Raw genomic sequence first — 23713 nt, forward strand, 5'->3', positions numbered from 1 at the left:
AATCGATCAAGTGTTATTCCCTGCAAGCATCCTCCAAAACCCTTCCGCCAGTGAAATTCTGTATGATTCTAAGTACTTTTGTGCAAGTTTTAGCCTGTTTTTCCCTGCCCTTAATTCAGTAATTGAGTCATACATATAGGAGTCATCCCTCCTATATATTGGGCTTCCCCTTTTCCTATCTTCAGTCCTGAAGAAGGGTCCTGACCCGAAACGTTGACTGCCTATGTCGAATCCTGTTATTTTTGAATCCGCAGATTCTTTCAGGAGTCCAAGAATGAGTTGAAAGCAACTTGGTGCTTCACAAAGTTTTATTGGAAAAGCTTAAAACAAAGAAACGGTCACAGAGCACATGGCACCAGCTTTACTACAAGGAGATGAGCTGAGACAAAGGAACTAAAATGAGCTAGGGCCAGGGGAAAGAGAGCAAGAGAGAGATTAACAAAAAATGACATCTTTTCTACCAAGATAAGAGGTACTCCTTACTTAACAATAGTCCAATCAGAAAGCCTATTAGATACCTGTGGCAAACCCAACCAATGAGAAAACACATATTCACCTGATGGACGAACCAATAAGCTAAGGAGCGGTTATACTTTGTGCAGCCACTTGAGGTGTATTAAACACTATACATGTTAAAAAACTACTTTAAGCAGTTGAATCCAACACCTGCTTTTTTTCACGGATGCTGCCTGGCCTGCTGAGTTCCTCCAGCATCATCATGTTTTTCATAAAGTAGGATCTTCGGCCCAATGAGTCCACACCAACCATCCAATAACCATTTGCACTAATCCCATTTTATTCTCCTCACATTTTTCTCAATACCCCCAGATTCTGCTACACACCTACAAATTAGGGATAATCTAGCACGACCAACCTACACATTTTTGGGATGTGGGAGGAAACTGCACTCGAGGGAACTGATGCCGTCACAGAAAGAACATGCAAAGTCAACACAGGCAGCAATAGACCCGGGTCACTGAAGCTGTGAAGGTGCTGCTCTACCAGCTACTCCACTATGTTAAAGAAAGGAGCTAAAATCCACTTGTCCCGTCCTTCCTCAACACAATATTTCAGTGACACTTGGTTGGTCACCAGTCAGTTTGTTTGAAAATGGAATGAAGCTATTTATTTCAGATATAAACAAGCTTCTACAGTTTGTATCTGATTGGCAAACTTTGAATTAAATAGTTATTTAATGTTAAGACGTTTCCAGCACTGTTGTTGAAGATATTAAGTTTATATTCTTCAAACCTTTGGCCCAGATTTTCCAAGTAAGTGGTTCAGCAGAACTTTCCTACAAAACTTCAGTGAGCTCCATGGAGTTTCCCTTTCGTGAGATTCTGTCAGGTTCCCTTCCCCAACGGAAACGCGGTCTTACAGTGGGCTCTCTCCATGGTTTGGCAGCACTGATGCCATCAGGATGATTAATCAGCCAATCAAACTGAATAATTCTCACAGACAGCAAACCAAGTTTGTAAGTTTATTTAATTGTTAAGTTTATTTAATTGTTCAAGTGTTTGACAGAAATGAATGAAAGGTCAGATCGAAATACTGTAAATGTACTCAACAAACAAAAACGATAATTTTTATCATTGTTACAGAGTTTTCCAATCTCATTCCAAGGAATGATGATCCACCAGCATAAAATTAGTTTATCAATGCCAGAGAGGTTGTTAAGCATCAGTTACGTCTTTGTATTCTGTTAAAAATTGTGAGCGAGATTTTGAAGCTCAGGTTCCCTCGAAATTCAGCCTTGCTCAGTAGCATTAAAAGCAACATCAAGTAGTGACAGAGGGCTGCCTCTGAAGTTCAAGTCACTGAATTTCAAAATGCTGTTGTGACTACATACAGGTTCAGCACTAATGCTGGATGTTATGTTTGTTCTTCATCACGAGACAAACTTGGCATGGGTTTAGCATCGGAACATTTATTAAAACAACAAAACAACAACAGACTGCACAGACTTACAAGACCAAGCTGGCTGGCTTTTCCCGCTCTTTCCAGCCACTTCCTGTTTTCCTATGTGACACCTTGCATTGCCTGCTGGGAACTGTAGTTCTTTATTATAACTACATAACAACACATAATAACACACTGGGTAATGTATATTGACAGATTAGCAAAGAGTGCAGGAGTGCATCCTGGCAACAAGTGGGATATCATCAACTAAAAGTACATTTTTATGTTTAATTGCACATGTGGAGATGTCAAAAGTTACTCCAGGTTTACAAAAGTAGCAATGGCAAAATCTTACCAGGATAGCTCTGCAAAGGTTGAACAAAAGTTATTGCCTAAATGCTTGAATATAAAGCAAATGACTTTGATAATTTGATTAAAAAGACAGTATAAAATATAAACAATTACGGTGACAGTTTTAGCATTGAAATATTATACTTTGTTTTGTTTCTCATTAAAAGAGTTTTAAAAACTGTTCTAAATGTGCATGTCATGCTTCTGTTCTTATTAAAGTACATTTTTACAACCTGCCTGTTACTTAAAGCTTAAAATCAGTCCATCCTATGTGTTAACCACCCCCCCACCCCACCCCATACCTCCATATATAACCCAGAGGTTTCCATGGTGAAACTCCTGCCACAGAAAATTTGAATATTTCAGAGTCTTGGGTGGACTGTAGAATTTACTGAAAACAATCTTGATCTAAGTGGGAACTAGATCATATTCAAATAGTCCTCCAAAACACAGAAATCATAAATATCCAGTGGGACAAGGGTAAATTAAAAGAAGTGTAATTCCTTCTATGTTGATGGCATTAGGAGAGAAACATATCCTTGGCCAGTTGTGCTGAACAATAGTGGCTGCACCTTGTGCTCCACCTCTGGAGTTTAATTCCTCTGAAGCCAACAAGATTGAATTTCGGACACAGAGTCAGCTTTTAATGCCACTGACAGACTCTGCCCATAGCCTACTAAGAATTAATCTAGCAATTTATTTTTCCAGAATGAGCCAAAGTAGCCCCCTGATTGGTGTATGAGGCAACATTTATTTCAAATGCTTTGGGGTGTGACTGAATTTCTCCTCACAAAGGACTCTTCCCTAAAGGATCTGTGGTTGGAAAATGGTGCAGTGGATTCTGGACCATTCTAAATTGGCCATTTTTATATCTAAGTGGGATTGGGAATTATATCCAAGTGCAATCCTCTACCTTGCCTGACAATCAGGAGTGGAAACCCTCACATATCTTTCCCTCCATAGCCCAGGACCTCAGCTGACGCTTCTAATTGTTCCCCTGTGTGTATTCAGTGCAATGAGGAACCCAGGGATAGTCAGCTTCATTTGTGCAATGAGGAATAAATTGGTAAATTATATAGAAGTAATGAGTAGATCTACAGAGAGCAGCTTGCAACGAGTCGCCACCCTCCTGCATTCTTCCTACATTTTATAATTCCCCAAGTGCCCTTTGAATCCTTGATTCCGCCACCTCTTGCTTAATGTCAGTGATGGGAGTCAACCAGCATGCCCCTATGGTTTGCTCTACTTAAATCCCTACACCCACCCAATTCCCAATCAGTCTTTAAAAATGTTCTCAACACAGTTCTGTCTGAGCAAGATCACCACATCTAATTTGGTCCTTACTCCTTTGGGTCAGAACTGCAAATTTAACACAAGGGTTGCAACTGTTATTATAATTGAAAGCCTATATCCAAAGGCAAGTGAAAAATTATACTTTATGAATCATTAAATATGTCCCTGTTACTTGAACTGGCTCTTACAACATGTGATTGGCATATTCACCAGCAGAGTAACACTAAAACTCACGTTGACACATGTCAGGTTGGTCCAGTGTTATATTTATCCCACGCTGGTGCTTTGTAGACCTATTTCTCCCAGATTTGTCTCACAGGAGATGGTCTGAGTGCTCTTCCGAGCAGACTTCCATCTCTTTAAGCTGTGTGTGAAGAATTTCCTGAACTTTTGAGTCAGGAAGCAGTATATGATGGGATCCAGGGTACAATTCAGACCCATCAAGCAGAGTGTGATCTGATGAGCGTTGTTCACTTGACGGCGAAAGACACAATCATCCTTCCTCCACATCTCCAGGACAGTGAGAGTCCAGGGACCCTGGACCAAGTGATGAGGAACAAAGCAGATGAGGAAAACAATGATGACTGTGCACACCATGCGAAAAGCTTGCATTCGGACTTTTCTGCTCTTCCTTGGTTGGGCAGGCTGGGAGGATAACAGACTGAGGATGCGTACATTGCAAATGATAACAACAAGGAAGGCAATGAAGAAAGCTCCAACCAGGACGAAATTAATGGCAACCACAGATATATCTTTGCTGTATCCCTCGAAGCATCGTCTATGTTCACCAACCTCGTTTGTTCCTTGTTGAAATAGGAAGGGCGTTGCACTGACAGCAATTATAACCCAGATTACTGTTGATATAATACAACCCCGCTTTCTGCCTGTGCTCTGAATTGTTTCTATTGGATACGCCACAGCACAGTACCTGTTGTAACTAATCACTGCAAGAAATGCGATAGAGCAGTAGGTGTTGATAAAAAATAGACAGCCGGCTAATCGGCAAACAATCTCAGAAAATATCCAGTCCCCCTCCTTAATATAGTAGATCACCCAAAGGGGAAGGGTCAGGATAAATAGCAGGTCAGCCACACTCAAATTTACCATCAAGATTTTAATCTCATTTGTATTCCTGCTGGGGGTCAAGTATTTAAAAATCCACAGCACATAACAGTTCTCCAGGACCCCCAGAATGAAGACGACAGTGTAGACTATTGGGAAGAGTATGTATCTGAATTCCGCATCAATCTGGCAGTTGACGTTCCTCCCATTCCCAGTGATGTTGGAAGAAATGTTGTTATGGGCAGATAAATTCATCGCTGAGAATTACAGAGTCCAAATCTTGCAGCGAGCTTTAAGGGTTTACAAATAAATGTGCAAACCTGGAGAAACAGGAATTCAAAAATTGGTCATTTTCAGGAGTCATGTTAGAGTCATAGAGTCATAGAGCTCAGAAATAGGCCCTTCGGCCCAACTGGTCCATGCCAACCAAAATTCCCATCTAGGTTAGTCCCATTTGCCCATGTTTGGCCCACATCCCTCTAAACCTTTTCCTATCCATGTACCTGTCCAAGTGTCTTTTAAATGTTGTTAATGTACCTGCCCCAACCACTTCCTCTGGCAGCTCGTTCCATATATGGACCACCCTCTGGGTGAAAAAGTTGCCCCTCAGGTTCCTATTAAATCTCTCCTTTCTCACCCTAAGCCTATGTCCTCGAGTTCTTCATTCCCCAACTCTGAGGATAGAACTGTGAGCATTCACCCTGTCTATGCCCCTCATGATTTTATACACCTCCATAAGATCACCCCTCATTCTCCTACACTCCAGTAAGTAAAGTCCTAGCTTGCTCAACATCCCTCCATAACTCAGTCCCTCAAGTCCTGGCAACATCCTCGTAAATCTCCTCAGTACTGCTTCCATGTCAGGTGCAAGTATTGAACGTTGATCAGGTGTCAATGACAAGAGAGCAATCAAAGTACCTGCTCCAGAAAATGTAGTGGTTTTAATCGAATGATTGAGACTAGAACTAGGGGACATGACCTCAAGATTCAGGGGAATAGATTTAGGATGGAGATGAGGTGAAACTGCTTTTCCCTGAGATCAGTGAATCTGTGGAATTCTCTGCCCTGGGAAGCAGTAGAGGCTACATCATTAAATATATTTAAGACACAGTTAGATAGATTTTTGCATAGCAGGGGAATTAAGAGTTATGGGGTAGATGGATCTGAGTCCATGGCCAGATCAGCCTCAATCTTATTGAATGGTGGAGCAGGCTCGACGGGTCAGATAGCCTACTCCTACTCCTATTTCTTATGTTCTTATATGATCAATGGGTACAGTAACATAATGGTTATGTTACTGTACGAGATTCCAAGTCTGGACGTCTGAGTTCAAATCCCACCATGGCAGCTGTGGAATTCAGATTCATGAAATGAAATAAATTCGGAATGAAAAATTACAATTAACAATACTGATTGTGAAACTATTGTATTGTTTTAAAAGCCCATGTGTTCCATCAAGAGGATGTCCACCATCCTATCCTTGGTTTCCAATATGTGACTCCAGACTCATAGCAATGTGGTTGACCCTTAACTGTCCTCTGAAATGGTCCAGCAAGACAATCAGTTCAGGGTCAAAGATTGGGCTTGAACAATTTTTTTCATCACATTTCCCCAAAGAGGATTCAGGAGCTAAGAATTATCAGTGTAATTCACATAACTTTATTTTTTAAACAAAAAGAGTGATGCATTACAAAGTTAATTTTCCCTGATCAATAACCAACTTGTTAGGCCATTACAATGATCAGTGAACATCCTGCACTCATTTTCTTCAGACCTCCCTGATGTTCAGTTGATGCTGACTGGTATAAACTTAAGCTGTGAGCACAGGTCTTAAAGTGGATGGAACCTAATCCATCAATATCTCCATAACCTCACCTTGCCCTCTAAACTCCCATTCAAATTTTTCTGTTCCTTTAACTCTATCATCTTCTCCCACCAGTGGGAGATGACTTGAACATCCTTTTCCCCAGGCTCTAGAACTCTGTCCCAAATCTCACCACCTCTTCTGCAATCAGACCCTTAACTTTGACTATCACTTTGACCAATCCACAGCTCACACCTTCTAGCACCACCTACTTTAGCTTGGTATCCATTATTTCCTTACGCCTCCTTGAAACTTTTCTATCTTAAAGTCGCAATATAATTGCAACATTGCAACACAATGATTGGGGTGTTTTGCACTGGATTTACAGAAGACATAGAAGATGAGACAACCAAGCAAGCGAGGTATTGGTGACTTCCTGAATGGTGTACGTGACAAAGTGCAGCTAGTGAGGCGCACTGGAAATTCTTGCCCTGATCTAGCACATCATGTAGATAACGATCCACTTAGATTTCCTGACCAGCAGACTTCAACATACAAATTTAGCAGGTAGCTTTTCTGTCATTGATTGCCCTTGGCAGAAGAAAGAAAAGATGTACATTGTTATTACTACATGAAAACAAGCAGTGAGCTGAGGCAGATGGGAACTATTGCTCTGCAAGTCAGTGAAGGAAACGATTTGTGGGGTCAGCGTTGGGAGCAGTGCTCCCATTTTCTTCATCCCATGTACAAGGGTGCACAACATCACAATTTATAGAAAACAAACAATGATAGAAATGGCAGCTAACATTGCAAGCAATTTGCAGATAACTGAGGGAGATTAGAATATTGCACTGATAGGTGTCAGATAAAATTGAACACCAACAAATTTGAGATGAAAATAGATCATTTCAATCAACAGGAGAGTGAGGAGCCAAATTCACTCAACTTCTTTAAAAGTAAAAAAATATTGAGATAGTTTCAAAAACAGAGATTCCTATTTTATTTTATGGAAAAATATAAATTACAGGAGCAAAGAATATGCTCAGCTTTGTGAGTTAGTTTTGGAAGGTGATTAAGATCATGAAAAAAAGCCGAGATTTACCCAAATGAAGTCAAGTTTGGATATGAGCAGAGATTAGAGTAAGATCTCCAATCGGTAACTAGAGAATATACAGTATGTTAAAGATTACTACCAGATAAATGAAGGGTAAACTTACTCTCCCAGGAGATATCATGGTGGGAACTAAACTGCTCATAGTTCATGTGAAAATTTGAAAAAAACTATGGGAAAGTGAGGAGGTAAAGGACTGAGTCGATCATGGAAAATATTAGATAGCTAATCCTGAATCCTAATCTCAATATGGTTTCTGCTCCAATATACGTGCCACATAAAGCAACAACCTAAAACAGGCATCGTTGAATAAACTTATGCACTTCTCTGTCACATGACCTGAAAGTGCTGATCGGCAATACCCACCAGAGAGGCTGGTTTGGTAGCACAGGCAACAGTAATTATTCATTCTGTCAGTAAACAGTGCAGGGAAAAGGAGAAATCTTGGGAATCCTCCTATGCTAATGGCCAAGGCTGTTCTTCAGCACTTGTTTGTTGGTGTTTTGGGGCTAACAAGTGAGCAATTTGTTATTAAGTTTGCTTTAATCCATCTACTACTGGGTTAGAAAGTCTCCTTCATACGCACAATGCCTATCAAAGTCAGTGGAACCAACTGTGTAGCAGCAGAGTACCTGTGAACACCAGAACATAGCATGGATTAACCAACAGCAATCCAATGCACCTCTTCCTCAACTAATAGTGCCAGTGCAAGGGGCATTTCTTTTCCTCCCTTCAACACAGACTTGTGTTCGGTAAATATTGCCTGCAAAGAACTGGAATAAATTCAATCTTCAGTTCATGCATCTGGCGGGGAAGTTGTCCTTCCTGGCGAGGAGGATGGACCACAAGAGAAGGGGACTCTTTCTACAACTGAACATGGCCTTGGTGAGGCCACACATGGAGTATTGTGCACAGTTTTGCTCTTCACATTTGAAGACAAATATACATACGTTGGTAGCGATGCAGAGAAGGTTCATTAGGTTGATTCTTGGGGTGAAGGGGGTTGCCTCACAAGGAAAGCTAGAGCAGTGGGGCTGTGCTTCCTGGAGTTTAAGCAATTAGAAATGATCTTACTCAACATGTAAGATTGATATGGTGGATGCCAAGACAATACTTCCACTCACGGGGGACCTGGAATTATGTGGCATGGTTTCGGAATAAGTGATCACCTATTCAAGACAAGAATGAGGAGGAATTTCCTCTCTCTGTGGGCTGCAAAGCTTTAGAATTAACTACCCTCAACGAGCTGTAGAGGCGGAGTAACTGAATGCATTCGCCACTCAGATAGACAAGAGTTCTGGACTAAACAGGGACCAACTGTTATGGGGAACAAACTAGGACATGGACTTGAGGCAAAGATCAAGCCAACTATGATATTATGGTGGAGCATACTCCTGCTCCTATCGTCATGTTCTTACGCTCATGAGAAACTTTGTTTGTTCTCCCAGAAGGAGCTGGTGAACCAAAATCAGGACCTGGTTAATATCCATCTTTACTACCTCTAGGGACCTATTGTTACGGCCCTGTGAGATCTCAGCAGGAAGCAGGGATGCAGGCAAAGCCTAAGGTTCTCAAGGCCACAGAATCACAGGTTGAAGAAGGTTAATCAGCCCATCGAGTCCATCCCAGCTCTTCACAAGATCAATCCAGCTCATACCATAATCCTGCCCTTTCTTTACTTCAGAGAAAACCTTTTCCGTTAAAGTACAAACATCACAATCGAATCTGCCTCCACCACTACCCCACAGGTTAATCCAGGCACAAACTCTTTTTGACTAGAAGGCACCTTTGCTCGTGTCTTTTTTACTTCTTTTGCCAATCACCTTTGTTCTAAGTCTCCTGGATTTAGAACCTTCCACTAATGAGAAGAGTTTCTCTCTCCCCGCACAATTTTAACGACCTCTCTCCATTCCCTTCTCAAGTTCTACTGTTCCAGGAGATCAGGCCCAGCTCTTCTAGCTTATCCACCCAAATGAAATCCATCACCCCTGAAATCATTCAAGTACAGTGGTTTGATTCACGAGATCATCGGAAGACCATGAGAATCCCTCTTCTATTCAGCCTGCACTTTTTACTCATGTTAACGAAAATATACTCAGGGATAAAGTCATTCTTCATATTTTATCCATCTCCATTTCATTATATCTCCACTTCATCTCGATAGCGAAGAAGGTTGTTTGAAGATACAGCAGGACTTAGATTAACTGGAAAGAAGGGTGAATAGCAGATGGAAGATATCCAGACGTGTGAGGTAATAATGTACTTTGGGAGGTCAAGTTCTGGTAGAACATGTAGAGCAAATGCATGGGTCATAGGAGCAGCAGTGTCTGCTTCATGATGAACTTGAGGTGCTCGGACATGGCTCCCCCAACCTGGAACATCTGGCGGTTAAGTATCGACCATTCTATCTACCGAGGGAATTCTCTGCCAACTTACTGACTACAGTCTACATCCCACCTCAGACAGACGTCAACCTAGCACTCGGGGAATAGAGCACCATGGTCAACAAACATGAAACAGCATCCCCAATGCCTTCCTCCTCATTGCTGGGGACTTCAACCAGGCAAGCTTGAAGAGATCTCCGCCTAACCACCACCAACCTGTTACCTACAACACCAAAGGACCAAACACACTCAACCACTCCCATACCACCATCAGGAACGGCTATTGCTCCATCCCTTGCCTGCACTTTAGTAAATCCAACCACCTGGCTGTGCTTCTTCTTCCTGCAAACAGGCAGAGACTGAAGAGCGTGACACCGGAGGTGAGGACTATGAAGAGCTGGTCAAGGGAGGCAGAGGAGTGAATACAGGACCGCTTCAAATCGGAGGACTGGGTCACATTCAAAGATTCATCGGCAGAACTGAATGAATTTGCCACAGTCGTCACTGACTCCATAAAGAACTGCATGGAGGAGTGTGTACTCACAAAAACATTCCACATCTACCCCAACCAGAAGCTCTGGATGAACCAGGAGAATCATAATCTGCTGAGGGCTAGATCTGTGGCAATTAGTGCTGGTGATCCAAATTCGTACAAAAAGTCCAGGTATGACCTCCAGAAGGCCATCGCGAGCACCAAGAGACAATTCCAGACTAAACTGGAGTCACAGACGGATGCTCGACAGCTGTGGCAGGGCTTGCATGCCAATGTGAAATTGGTTAGGATAAACGGCAACAATGCATCACTTCTGGATGAGTTCAAAGTTTTTTATGCACTCTTTGGAAGGGAGAATAATGATATTCCTACACGAGCCCCCACAGCTCCTGACGACCTGATGATCTCAGTCTCTTTCTAGAGGGTGAACCCATGAAAAGCATCGGGCCCAGGTGGTGTACCTGCTGAAGATCTGTGCGGACCAACTCACTGACCTGTTCAAGGACATCTTCAGTCTCTCACTTCTGTGGTCTGAGGTTCCCATCTGCTTCAACCGGTCATCTGTCGTACCAGTGCCCAAGAAGGGCAGGATGACTTGCCTCACTGACTACTGTCCAGTAGCACTTACACCACCATAATGAAGTGCTTTGAGAGATTGGTTACAGTGCGAATCAACTCCAGCCTCAGAAATGACCTGGTCCCCTTCAATTTGCTATTTCAGTGGCTCTCCACTCAATTCTGGACCATCAGGACAATAGTAATGCATACCATCAGGTATTAGGAACAGTAGTCTGATGTAATGCATACGTCATCTGCTGTTTAACGCCTACAGCTTGGCATTCAATACTATTGTCCCTTCCAAACTTACCATCAATCTCCAAGACATGGGCTTCTGTACCTCCCTTTGCAACTGGATCCTCGACTTCCTTATTGGCAGACCTCAATCAGTACAGATCGGTAACAACGTCTCCTCCTCACTGACAGGTGCACCTCCAGGCTGCGTGCTTAGCCTCCTGTTCTCTCTTTACACCCAAGACTGTGCAGCCACACACAGCTCCAACATATCCAATGAATTTGCTGATGACACCACGGTTTTTTGGCTGAATCATGGGTGGTGATGAGTCAGCATACAGGAACGGTGCTGCATCTAGTCAAGTGGTGTTTGAACAACAACCTCACACTCACCGTCAATAAAACCAAGGAGCTAATCATTGACTTCAGAAAGGGGAAGTCAGAAGACCACATTCCAGTTCTCATTGGGGGGGTGTCGGAGGCAGAGAGAGAGTCAGCAGCTTCAAATTCATGGGTGTTGACATCTCAATTGACCTGTCCTGAGCCCAGCACGTAGATTCAATCATGAAGAAGGCACGTCAGTGCCTCTCCTTTCTTAGAAGCTTAAGGAGATTTGGCATGTCACCAAATACTCTAAATAACTTCTACAGGTGCACTGTTGAATGTATCCTGACTAGTTGCAAGACCTGGTACGGCAATTCCAACACACAGGAACACGAGAGGCTGCAGAAAGTAGTGGACGCAGCCTGATCCATCATGGGCGCAGGCCTCCCCACTGTTGGCAACATCGACAGGAGGGACTGTCTCAAGAAGGTGGTATCTATCTTCACGGATTCCCACCATCCGGGTCATGCCCTCTTCTTGCTGCTGCCATCAAGCAGGATGTACAGAAGCCTGAAGTCCCACACCACCAGGTTCAGGAACAGATACTTCCTACAGCCATCGGGTTGTTGAACCAACCTGCACAACCCTAACCCTGCCTCAGCGATGGAACACTACGGAGCAGCTCTTGCACCACTATGGACGTCCCCGATTGTGTCTTTTTTTTTGCACTAAGGTCTTGTTTTTATGCAGTTTTTTTCTCTATCTCTTCACTGTCTTGTATAATTTATGTATAATTTATTTTCTGTGAGTTGTCTGTACCTACGTGTCTGTGATGCTTCTGAAAGCAATTTTTCATTGTACCTGTACCTCACTGTACTTGTGCACATGACAATAAACTCCACTTGACTTGATTCATAGGACCATTCATGTACAGAGAAGGGAGAAAGCCCATAGGTCCCTGAAAGTGGCAACACAGGTGGATAGGGTAATGAAAAAGGCATTTGGTAGGCTTGCCGTCATTGGCCGAGGCATTGAGCATTAAGGTTGGAACTTCATGTTGCACTTGTACAAAACATTGTGTGTACTGCACTTAGAGTATTGTGTGCTGTCCTGGTTACCACACTACAGGAAGGGTGTGGTAGCAATAACTAGCATGCATAAGAGATTCACCAGGATGTCACACGGAATGCAGAGCTGTAGTTATAGAGGTTTACCTTATAGAGATTTACAAAACTATAAGGGTCTTAGAAAGGATAGATAGTCAGGCTCTTTTTTCTAGGGCAGGGGAACGCCTCTACTTCCTCAGGAGGCTAAAAAAATTTGACATGTCCTCTTTGACACTCACCAACTTTTATCGATGCACCACAGAAAACATCCTATCCTGATGCATCACGGCTTGGTACGGCAACTGCTCTGCCTGAGACCGCAAGAAACTGCAGAGAGTTGTGGACACAGCTCGGTGCATCACAGAAACCAGCCTCACCTCCCATGGATGCTGTCTATACCTCTCGCTGCCTTGGTGAAGCAGCCAGCATAACCACCTGGGTCGTCCTCTCTTCTCCCATCAGGCAGAAGATACAGGAGCCTGAGGGCACATATTACCAGGCTCAAGGACAGCTTCTATCCCACTGTGATAACCTTGTTATGACCTTGCACCTTATTGTCTACCTGCAATGCACTTACCTGTAGCTGTGACACTTTACTCTGTATTCTGTTATTGTTTTTACCCTGTATTACCTCAATGCACTCTGTACTACCTCAATGTACTATGTAATGATTTGATCTGTATGAACGGTATGCAAGACAAGTTTTTCACTGTACCTCGATACAAGTGACAATAATAAACCAATACCAATACCAATAGAACTAGAGGGCATAGGCTTAAGGTGCGAGGGGAGAAATTTAAAGGCAATCTGAGGGGTAAGTTTTCCACACGGAGGATGGTGAATATCTAGAACGAACTGCCAGAGGAGGGAGTGGAGGCAGATACAATTACAATGTTCAAAAGGCATTTGGACAAATACTTAGATAAGAAAGGCGTAGAGGGATACAGCCTCATGTGGGCAAATGGGATTAGCCTAGATAGGATTCACAGTCAGCACGGACGATTTCTGTCACCGACCATTTCTGTGCAGTACAATTCTATGATTCTGTGATTCTAATTAAGGACCGCCTCTAAAATGTTTGATACATGTAATGAGATACAGAAGAAGAGAGGAGGAGAAGAAAGAACAAAGGAAAAGTTTGTACAAAGGCAGTAGACAGAAGCAGCTAAATGTTAAAAGCAATGATAGTGCAGAGCAGAATCTGGTATGTCTCTAACCTTTACCTGGTTTCAATTAAAGGTCATCGACTTGAAACGTGAAATCCACTTCTGTTGCCACAGAACCCTGCCGGACCCCTGAGCAATTCCAGCATTTAGTGTTTTAATTTTTTAATTAGATGCAGTCTACTGAACTGAGTCTAGTAGGAGGAGGAGTGTTTAATGAAAGACACATTATTTTAGCTTTCGATCTTCCAAAGACAGCTGCAATTGTTTTCTATTTAATACAGTTTCCTTCCAAGGCTGTTTGGCTAATGAGACCACATTAAGGCCAGCATTTTTCTGATTACGAACATTTTATTCTGAACATGAAAAGTACTTTCTTGATTACAGCTGATTGCATCCAATTATCTGACCTGAATTGAGCTAAGAAAATAAAACCTAAATATGAGAAACTTAAGCTAGTGTAACTTCATTAACGCCCTAAGCTTCTTCTAAATTAAAATGAAGCTTCATTATAGAAGAAAATGGGCCAGCGGCAATGCCTAGTTTAATGTCCCCACTTATAACTATGCTATTCTGCTGTTTAGAAGTCTTCACAAGTCACAAATCAAAGGTCCTTAGAGCTCAATCATTGAATATATCCAAGGCTCAGATGGCTCAGTGGTGGAGCAAACTCCTATGGTCCTGCTTTGTTCTTTTTTCTTAAGAACACTGTCCGCTGAATCCCATCCATTTCCATAAACCTGTGAAATCTGAACCAGATTCACACACCAAATGCTCTAACAATTTCTACAGATGTACTGTTGAAAGTATCCTGACTGGTTGCATTGTGGTCTCGGCAATTCGAATACGCAAGAACGCAAGAAGCCGCTGAGAGTAGTGGACTCAGCCCAATACATCACGGGATACCCCTCCCCACCATCGGTGGTATCTACAGGAGGTGCTGCCTCGAGAAGGCAACATCCAGCATCAAAGATCCCCACCATCCAGGCTATGCCATCTTCTCGCAGCTACCATTGGGCAGAAGGTATAGAAGCCTGAAATCCCACACCACCAGGTTCAAGAACAGCTTTTTCCCTTCAACCATTCAGCTACGGAACCAACCTGCACAACTCTGTTCATTACCTCAGTATAGCAACATTATGACCATTTTGACCACTTTGCACTGCAATGGACCTTTTTTGTTCTAATTGTGTTCTTTCTTGCAAAAATTGTGTATTATTTGTTTTTCTTGTGATTGTTGTGTCTCTAATGCCATGTGCCTGTGGCGGCCAAGTAGTGTAGTGGTTAGTGTAACATTATTACAGTGCCAGCGACCTGGGTTCAATTCCCGCCGCTGTCTGGAAGGAGTTTGTACGTTCTCCCTGTGTGTCTGTGTGGGTTTCCTCTGGGTGCTCTGGTTTCCTCCCACAGTTCAAAGACTTACAGGTTAGGACCTGTGGGCATGCTGCATTGGCGCCAGAAGAGTGGTGACACTTGCGGGCTGCCCCCAGCACATTCTCAGTAACGCAAAAAGAAACATTTCACTGTGTGTTTCAATGTACATGTGACTAATAAATAAATATCTTATCTTATGCTGCTGTAAGTAAATTTTTCATTGCACCTGTGCATACATGTACTTGTACATATGACAATAAACTCGACATTGACTTTGATGTTGCAATCACAGTATCCGACCTGATATCCTAGCATGCTTCCAACACTATCACCTCTCCATCACACAGGCTGTATATGACTATCCCCTTCCTCTATTTCTGCCTCAGACCATGTGCTGCCAAAACCCTCATCCATATTTCACACCTGACTATTCCTGCCCTCCCCCTGCACTCATTGGCTGCCTCTATTCTCATTCACACAAGCCCTGTTCAGGTATCGTCCCTGTGCTACACTCATTCCAGTCCGGCAACATTTTAACCTTAAAATTCTTATCCATGCATTGACCATTCCAGGTGGAGTCACGCTACTCACCTTCCTCCAGTTTAACAATCAATCAAGGACACATTTTTCTCCAAGTCCAGTTTCCCTGATTCACCTTTTCCATTGGTGTCCATGTACCAATCGCTGGACTTCCCTCCCTGAACCTCTCTGCACTCACGGTAATACCATCCCCTTTGACCATAGAACCATAGAACCATAGAAAACTACAGCACAGAAAACAGGCCATTTGGCCCTTCTAGTCTGTGCCGAGACATTATTCTGCTAGTCCCATTTACCTGCCCCAGCCCATACCCCTCCAGACCTCTCTCGTCCATGTATCTATCCAATTTACTCTTAAAAGTTAAGAGCGAGCCCGCATTTACCACATCAGATGGCAGCGCCTTCCACACTCCCACCACTCTTTGAGTGAAGAAGTTCCCTCTAATGTTCCCCCTAAACCTTTCCCCTTTCACCCGAAAGCCATGTCCTCTCATACTTATCTCTCCTAATCTAGGTGGAAAGAGACTGTTTGCATTAACCCTGTCTATGCCCCTCATCATTTTATAAACCTCTATCATATCTCCCCTCATTCTTCTCCGGTCCAAGGAATAAAGTCCTAACATGCTCAATCTTTCCTTATAACTCAACTCCTGAAGACCCGGCAATATTCTTGTAAATCTCCTCTGCACTCTTTCAATCTTACTGATATCCTTCCTGTAGTTCGGTGACCAGAACTGCACACAATATTCTAAATTTGGTCTCACCAATGACTTATACAACCTCACCAAAACATTCCAACTCCTATACTCAATACTTTGGTTTATGAATGCCAGGATGCCAAAAGCCTTTTTTACAACCCTGTCTACCTGTGACTCTACTTTCAAGGAATTATGTATCTGAACTCCCAGATCCCTTTGTTCCTCTGCACTCCTCAGTGCCCTACCATTTACTGTGTATGTCCTCCCTTGATTTGTCCTTCCAGAATGCAACACCTCACACTTGTCTGCATTAAATTCCATCCGCCATTTTCTGGACCATTTTTCCATTTGGTTCAGATCCCTCTGCAAGCTTTGAAAGCCTTCCTCACTGTTCACTACACCTCCAATCTTAGTGTCATCCGCAAACTTACTAATCCAATTTACCATGTTATCGTCTAGGTCATTGATATATACAACAAATAACAATGGCCCCAACACAGATCCCCGAGGCACACCATTAGTCACAGGCCTCCAATCTGAGAAACAACCATCCACAACCGCTCTCTGTCTTCTCCCACTCAGCCAATTTCGAATCCAGTTTACAACCTTTCCATGGATACCCATTGACTGAACCTTCTGAACTAACTTCCCATGTGGGACCTTGTCAGGGGCCTTACTAAAGTCCATGTAGACAACATCCACAGCCTTACCTTCATCTACTTTCTTAGTGACCTCCTCAAAAAACTCAACAAGATTCGTTAAACACGATCTACCACGCACAAAGCCATGCTGACTATTCTTAATCAACCCTTGGCTGTCCAAATACTTATATGTCCTATCTCTCAGAACACCTTCCAATAATTTACCCACTACTGATGTCAGGCTCACTGGCCTGTAATTACCTGGTTTACTCTTCGAGCCTTTCTTAAACAATGGAACAACATGAGCTATCCTCCAGTCCTCTGGCACCGCACCCGTAGCTAAGGACATTTTAAATATATCTGCCAGGGCCCCTGCAATTTCTACATTACTACTTCCACTTTGACCACTTCCTAATGTGGCTGGTTTCAGACTTTGTTTGATAACACTTTTATAATGCGCTCTGGAACACTTCATTCCCCTGGAAGGTGCAGGTTATCGTTGTTGTGAAGAAGTGTTAGTCAGAATGCCTGATGTCCGTCTTTCACATGGTCTCATTTAAAGCAGGGAAAATCCGAAATACTTGTACCAGGCAGTCATTGGAGTAAACAGAAGACAGAACTAAAAGTGCCCAATAAATGTTCCCAACGCCTTTCTTCCACCCTGAAGCCAGTGTCAATTGAACCTGCTTCACTCCACACGATGTCAAGAAGCTGCTGAAATGTATAGGCCCACTGAAGACCGAGGACCCTGGCAGAAACCCACCTCTAGACCTAAAACCTGAAGACCTGTGTCTTAAAACCACACTCGTTCAGCCTGTTACTCCAGCTCAAGCTAATGCAGTGTTAACATTGCCGTTTCTTTCTATCAGGGGAAACTCATGATAAGATATTTTATTCAAAATGTACAAAAGGCAAATTTAATAGCACAAAGTGAGTGCAACCACACAGAACAAAACATCACTGGCACTCCCTGTGAATACCCATGTGAGCAGATTCAAGTCCATTCAGCACTTGGACGGGAGGCTGCAGGGAACAGTCATCAAAGTCAAAGTTGAGTTCATTGTCAAATGCACAAGTGCATGTATGCACAGGTGCAATGAAAAACTTTTAGCAACATCATAGGCACATAGCATCAAATAAGCAGCATTTACAAGAAAAATATAAATTATACACAATTTTTACAAGAAAGAACACAATAAGAACAAAAAAAAACAAAGTCCATTTTAGTGCAAAGTGATCAAAGTGGTCATGGTGTAGTAGAACTGTCGTGATTAGGGTTGTGCCAGCTGGTTCAAGAACCGAATGGTTGAAGGGAAGAAGTGCAGTTGGGCCACTGCCTGAAGAAGCAAGTGCCCCACCAGTAGACTGAATTCAATAAGGATCTTTGTCACAATGCACTGCATGTGCTAAACAATACAAACTTTACCTACACTCAGTTGGATTCATAGAGTCATAGATTCCTACAGCACAGAAACAGGCTCTTCCGCCCAACCTATCCACTCTGACCATCAAGTAACTATTTATACTAATCCTATTTACCGGCATTTAGCCTACACGTTGGATATCGAGTGCTCATCATAGATACTTCTCAATTGTTGTGAGAGTACCTGCCTCCACCATCCCCTTCGGCAGTGTGTTCCAAACACCCTCTGGGTGAAAATTTCCTCCTCGGATCCCCTCTAACTCTCTCACCGCTTCCATTAACCATTTGCCCTCTGGTTCTTCTTTCCTTCTCCTCCCTTCCCCTGCTGCCTCAGACTCACACGAGAGTGCAGTTCTCCTGGATAAAGGCTGCCCTTGGCCATCTCGAGCGCCCTTACCGTCACCCAATATGCATGCTTCAGAATAATTCAAAACTGCTTGCCTCTAGTGAATGTATTTCAGACATTGATGAGTGAATAGGGGTGGAAATGTGAGTGATATCTTCCCTCTTTAATACAGGAGTCTGAAAGACTGGCATTTCTATAGAGCCTTTTACAATGCCCCAAAGTACTTTACAGACAATGAAGTTCTACTGAAGTGTAATCACTGCTATAAAGAAGGAAACTTTACATTCTATCTGTGCAGAGCATGCTCCCACATTATAAGGTAATAACAATCAGATTACCTGTTCCTGAGATGCTGAGGAGGGGTAAATATTAGCCAAGACAACAGGGAGATTCTTGTTTTTCAAAAGTTTGCCAGGAGATATTTTGCATGCACAAGAAATCCCTTGACTTAAGGACTCAATTGAAAGACAGCACTTCTGACAGTCCAGCACCCTCTCAGTACCGCATCGGAGCATCAGTCTAGAACATTGTACTGGAGTGGTGTTTCAACCCACATATACTGCTGAGGCAGAGGAAAGAGTGCAACAGACTGAAATGCAAAAGGTACTAGGATCAGGTAATTTAAGAACATTGCCTGTTCTGAGATTAGATTGTAGCTATGAAAATTACTCTTATCTGTAACTGTAAAATAAAAAGAGCGAGACAGCTAGAAAGGTAGATGACCAAAGATGGTGCTAACTCTTGGAATAACATACATCTTTATCTAGAAGGTGAATGGTGTTTGTCGAAGCATACTAAACAACTAGAGTGAGGAGCTAACAAACATTATATCTGAGGAACCACCTGTAGGTAATTCAGTAGCACAAGGCTCAAAGTGTGGTATGCTTTGGAAAGGTCTTCATTCCACACATTCTGTCATTGGAAAAGTTCGGAATCCAAAGGATAGGGGTCAGTCTGGAAGAGAGAGGAGGAGGGGCCTCTGAGGGGATGGATCAGGCTGGGAGGTTATGGTGTCGTAGAGCCATACGGCACAGGAACAGGACCGTTGACGCACCATGTCCATGTCAACCATCAAGCACACATCTCTACCAGTCCCACTGAGGGGTCAGCTGCCAGGGAGCATGGCAGGGTCAGTAGACTGGGGTGAAGAATAAAGGATCGGGGGCATCAGAGGTCAGGTTGATGGTGGGGAGCAAGGAGGGAGCAGGTCAGCGGCTGTCGTGAGCTGAGTGGGGTTGTGTAGCTCCAGGGAAGGAAGGTCGAAGGTAGAGCCAACTCAGTATATTACTTAAAGGGGGTCTTCCTGAGCTGGGATCCTAACACGAGTCCAAAGATTGAGGTTTGCTGAGGTAGGAGTGCTTTAAACAACACTGAAGCAGCTTCATTCGTGCTACATGAATGCATGAGTGGCCGCAGTCAGCATGGGACACATGTGTATGGCCAAAACTCCCAAAGTGGCAGTGAACACCACCGACGCTGCCCAAGCTCCAAGCGTTGGCACGTCAGACACACAGTTTGGAAAATCCTCGACTTTCTCAATTCACAGACAGCCCCTGATTATCCCTTACATTTTCCCTTTTTCTTGAAATTATGTCACACAGCAGACAAGAAGACAGCACTACTCTCCAGCACCGCAAGCACAAGGTATAATCTGCAAGCTGAATGCGTAGCAATGGAGCACTCTCGCAGCTTCAATCTCAAGCATCTGGGGTGTGACTGAACTCTTCACACTTCTAACTCAGAGGCAAGAGCGTTGCCTGTGCCAAAGATGGACCCTCCAGCAGTACCAGAGACCTTACTGTTTAGTTCAATGCTCTCAGCCCTCTCCTCATCTCATCACTCACTAAACATCTGGCTGTTCAGACACCCAGTTCCAACCTGAGGATTCCCAGAGCTGCTATGTTACTCCTGTGTTGCTCTGTAAATGAAATGCCAGTGATACTTCCTACTGAAGAGTTTGTCTTTACATGTGGGTTAAGTTTTAGAGAAACACATTTTTTCTCTCAGGGTGGTAAAATCATGAAAGAAGCTGAGAGAGAAAAAACTGCCCAAACATTACCATCAAAAGAGGATATCTAATGCTCAATTAAAAGTTACAGAATCTCTCACAACAGCATCTGTGTTATTCTTCCAAAAAATACTTCTTTATTTTACATCAACAAAAATGTATTAGTTAAGCGACAAACACTAAACAAAGCCGTTACCATCTCTCACATAAAGAGCAAAGAGCAAAAATACTCACAATCCCACAGGAGCCAGCCAGAACTTTTAATTACAAATTATTATTTCTTAACTACAATCAACGATCCTAAAATATTTTCAAGCAAAGAAGTTTCGTAAGCACCCATGTGCACATTAGATATCTCTTCTGAGGCAATAATAGCTTTTAGTAACATGCAGAATGCAATTTCTCCTCTAGTAATACAAAACCGATACCCGAAGAGGAAGTAGCAAGACAGGATATTGTGGTTTAAAAGGTCTTGTAATATAAAATTTTAGGATGCTTCTACATGATTGTTGCATTAGAAGATTGGGTATAGATTTAAATAATCATCAAATGCTATAAAAGTCTCAGAAATATCATGAAATAATTGCCTCAGATCTGACAGAGGAGTTTAAAATCCTGACCCAAGTTTCCACTCCCAGAAGAAGTGAGGCCAACAAGTGCCATTGCTTCAAGTCTAAAGGTTTTCCATATTTCGCTGCACTTCTTCCTGTTGTGTAATCGTTGCGTTGATCAACAGCAATTTGCATAATCATAAAAATGCAAGAAATGTTCAGCCAACCAGGCAGTGGATTCTTGCCTGTAATCTGTTTTATCCCTAACCATTCCCAGTTCTGGTAAAAAGTTATTGTCCTGAAACATTAACTCGTTTCTCTTGCCACAATTACTGCCTGACTTGCTGGGAGCTTCCAGCAACTTCAGAATTCCAGCACCCACCACATTTTGCTTTTGTGCATGGCAATCCAGGGTTCTACATGGCACAAAGATCCTGAAGATCACATCCACTCACACGCAAACACAAGCTATTTGTTGCCTATCCTGGAGGCTGGTTCCCAGATGATTAGTGGGACTCAGCACAGTACTGGATCTGTCCTTGTGCAGCTGACAGGCTCTGCCCCAGAATTACTTCGACAAACAGCAAGGCCCCACACCCAGCTGCACCAGCTGCCAAAGCTGCCAATGAGATTGAGTGCCTTTGGCATTCACAAACATTCACAAGCAATTAAAGCACAAAAAATTGTATTTAAATTATTTAAGAATGTAAAAAAACTGTTAAAACAGATTCATAACAATTCAATTAATTCAAATAAATAAGGAAAGTACCTTGTCCCCACCTTTCCACCCACAGACATTTCTTCAAGCTGCAATCAGTAGGACTGTTGGATACTTCGATATTTCCTCAGACAGCGCTGGTGTTATTGATAGAAACAGCTACTGAGGCACCGGAACTTCCAACAGGGTGTTTCATTTAGTCTAACAAGGAACTCACTACTCTTGGTGCCAAGAACATATGCAAACTGATTTCTGTATCTTTTGACAACATGACTTATTCATACATAGTACATATGTACTATGTACTTCCTTTGCTGTCTTCCTTTGTAAAGAAAATATAACTAAACACTTTTTACAGGTATGCACAGTCATTGCAGATTCAGTCTGCTGACTGGCTTGCTTAATCAGTTTAGAACATAGAACAATACAGCACAGGAAAAGGCCTTTCAGCCCACAGTGTTTGTGCCGACCGTGATCCCAGTCCAAACTTATCCCATCTGCCTGCACATGGTCTGTATACCTCTATTCCCTGCCTGTTCATGTGCCTGTCTAAATGCATTTAAAATGGCACTAGTCACACCTGCTTCCACCACTTCCCCGGCAGTGTGTTCCAGGCACCTGCTACTTTCTGTGTATAAGAACTTGCCCTGCACGTCTCCTTTAAACTTTCTCCCTCTCACCTTAAAGCTATGCCCTCTAGTATTGGACCTTTCCACCCTGGGAAAAAAACTCTATCTACCTTATCTATTCTGACCAGCTGCCTTTAAACAACTCCCACATGCCAGATATGGACTTACCCAACAGCAGCTGCTCCTAACCTACTCTCCCTAGCTCCTGTCTAATACCATTGTAATTAGCCTTTCCCCAACTTGGCACTTTCCCCTGAGGTCCAGTCTTAGCCTTATCCATAAATGATCCCTGTTCCCAAAATGCTCTCCTACTGAAACTCCGATCACCTGGCCAGGCTCATTTCCAAATACAAAGTCTAGTACAGCCGCTTTCCTGGTTGGATTGACTACAGACTGTGTCAATAAACCCTCCTATATGCACCTAACAAATTCTGCCCCATCAAAGCTTCTGGCACTGAGGGAGTCCCAGATAATATTGGGGAAATTAAAGTCACCCACTACAACTACCCTGTTGCTTTTACATTTTTCCATAATCCGCCTACATATCTGTTCCCCTGTCTTCTGGAGGCTGTTGGGAGGCCTTTAGTATAACCCCATCACAGTGATTGCAGCTTTCTTATTCCTGAGCCCTACCCGTATTTCCTCGCCGGATGAGCCCTCCTTCCCTGAGTGCCACTGCGACATTCTCCCTGATCAGTAGAGCAACTCCTCCACCTCTGTTACATCCCCCTCTATTGCACCTGAAACATCTAAATCCTGGAACATTGAGCTGCCAGTCCTGCCCTTCTCTCAACCAAGTCTCTATAATGGCTACAACATCATATCTCCATGTACTGATCCAAGCCCTGAGTTCATCTGCCTTACCTGTAATACTCCTTACATTGAAGTAAATACACTTGATCCCATCAGCCCCACCGTGTTCATTAACACAACCTGTCGTTCCTTTCAGACTTACTTGACCTAACCTCTACCTTCCCTTCAATCCCTCCATATGCTGACCTAC

The 23713-nt window shown here is 43.0% G+C and overlaps 1 protein-coding gene across 12 annotated transcripts in view; it reads right to left on the reverse strand.

Moving 5' to 3' along the window:
• Positions 1–23713, reverse strand: part of ptafr (platelet-activating factor receptor) — an 86397-nt gene that overhangs the window by 30846 nt on the left and 31838 nt on the right. For 6 of the 12 annotated variants that reach the window (XM_052036307.1, XM_052036306.1, XM_052036305.1 and 3 more), the window contains one exon: positions 1502–4925. In XM_052036307.1, coding sequence (XP_051892267.1) covers positions 3811–4860 — 1050 coding nt within the window. In that variant the 5' untranslated portion in view covers positions 4861–4925 and the 3' untranslated portion in view covers positions 1502–3810. Of the gene's footprint in view, positions 1–1501; positions 4926–17296; positions 17342–21046; positions 21214–22132; positions 22266–23713 lie in introns of those variants that run through there. The other 6 variants (XR_007957990.1, XR_007957989.1, XM_052036303.1 and 3 more) reach the window with 5 other exon arrangements.

This window comes from Pristis pectinata, chromosome 22 (assembly GCF_009764475.1).
Source record: "Pristis pectinata isolate sPriPec2 chromosome 22, sPriPec2.1.pri, whole genome shotgun sequence".
In the NCBI taxonomy this organism is placed as follows: domain Eukaryota; kingdom Metazoa; phylum Chordata; class Chondrichthyes; order Rhinopristiformes; family Pristidae; genus Pristis; species Pristis pectinata.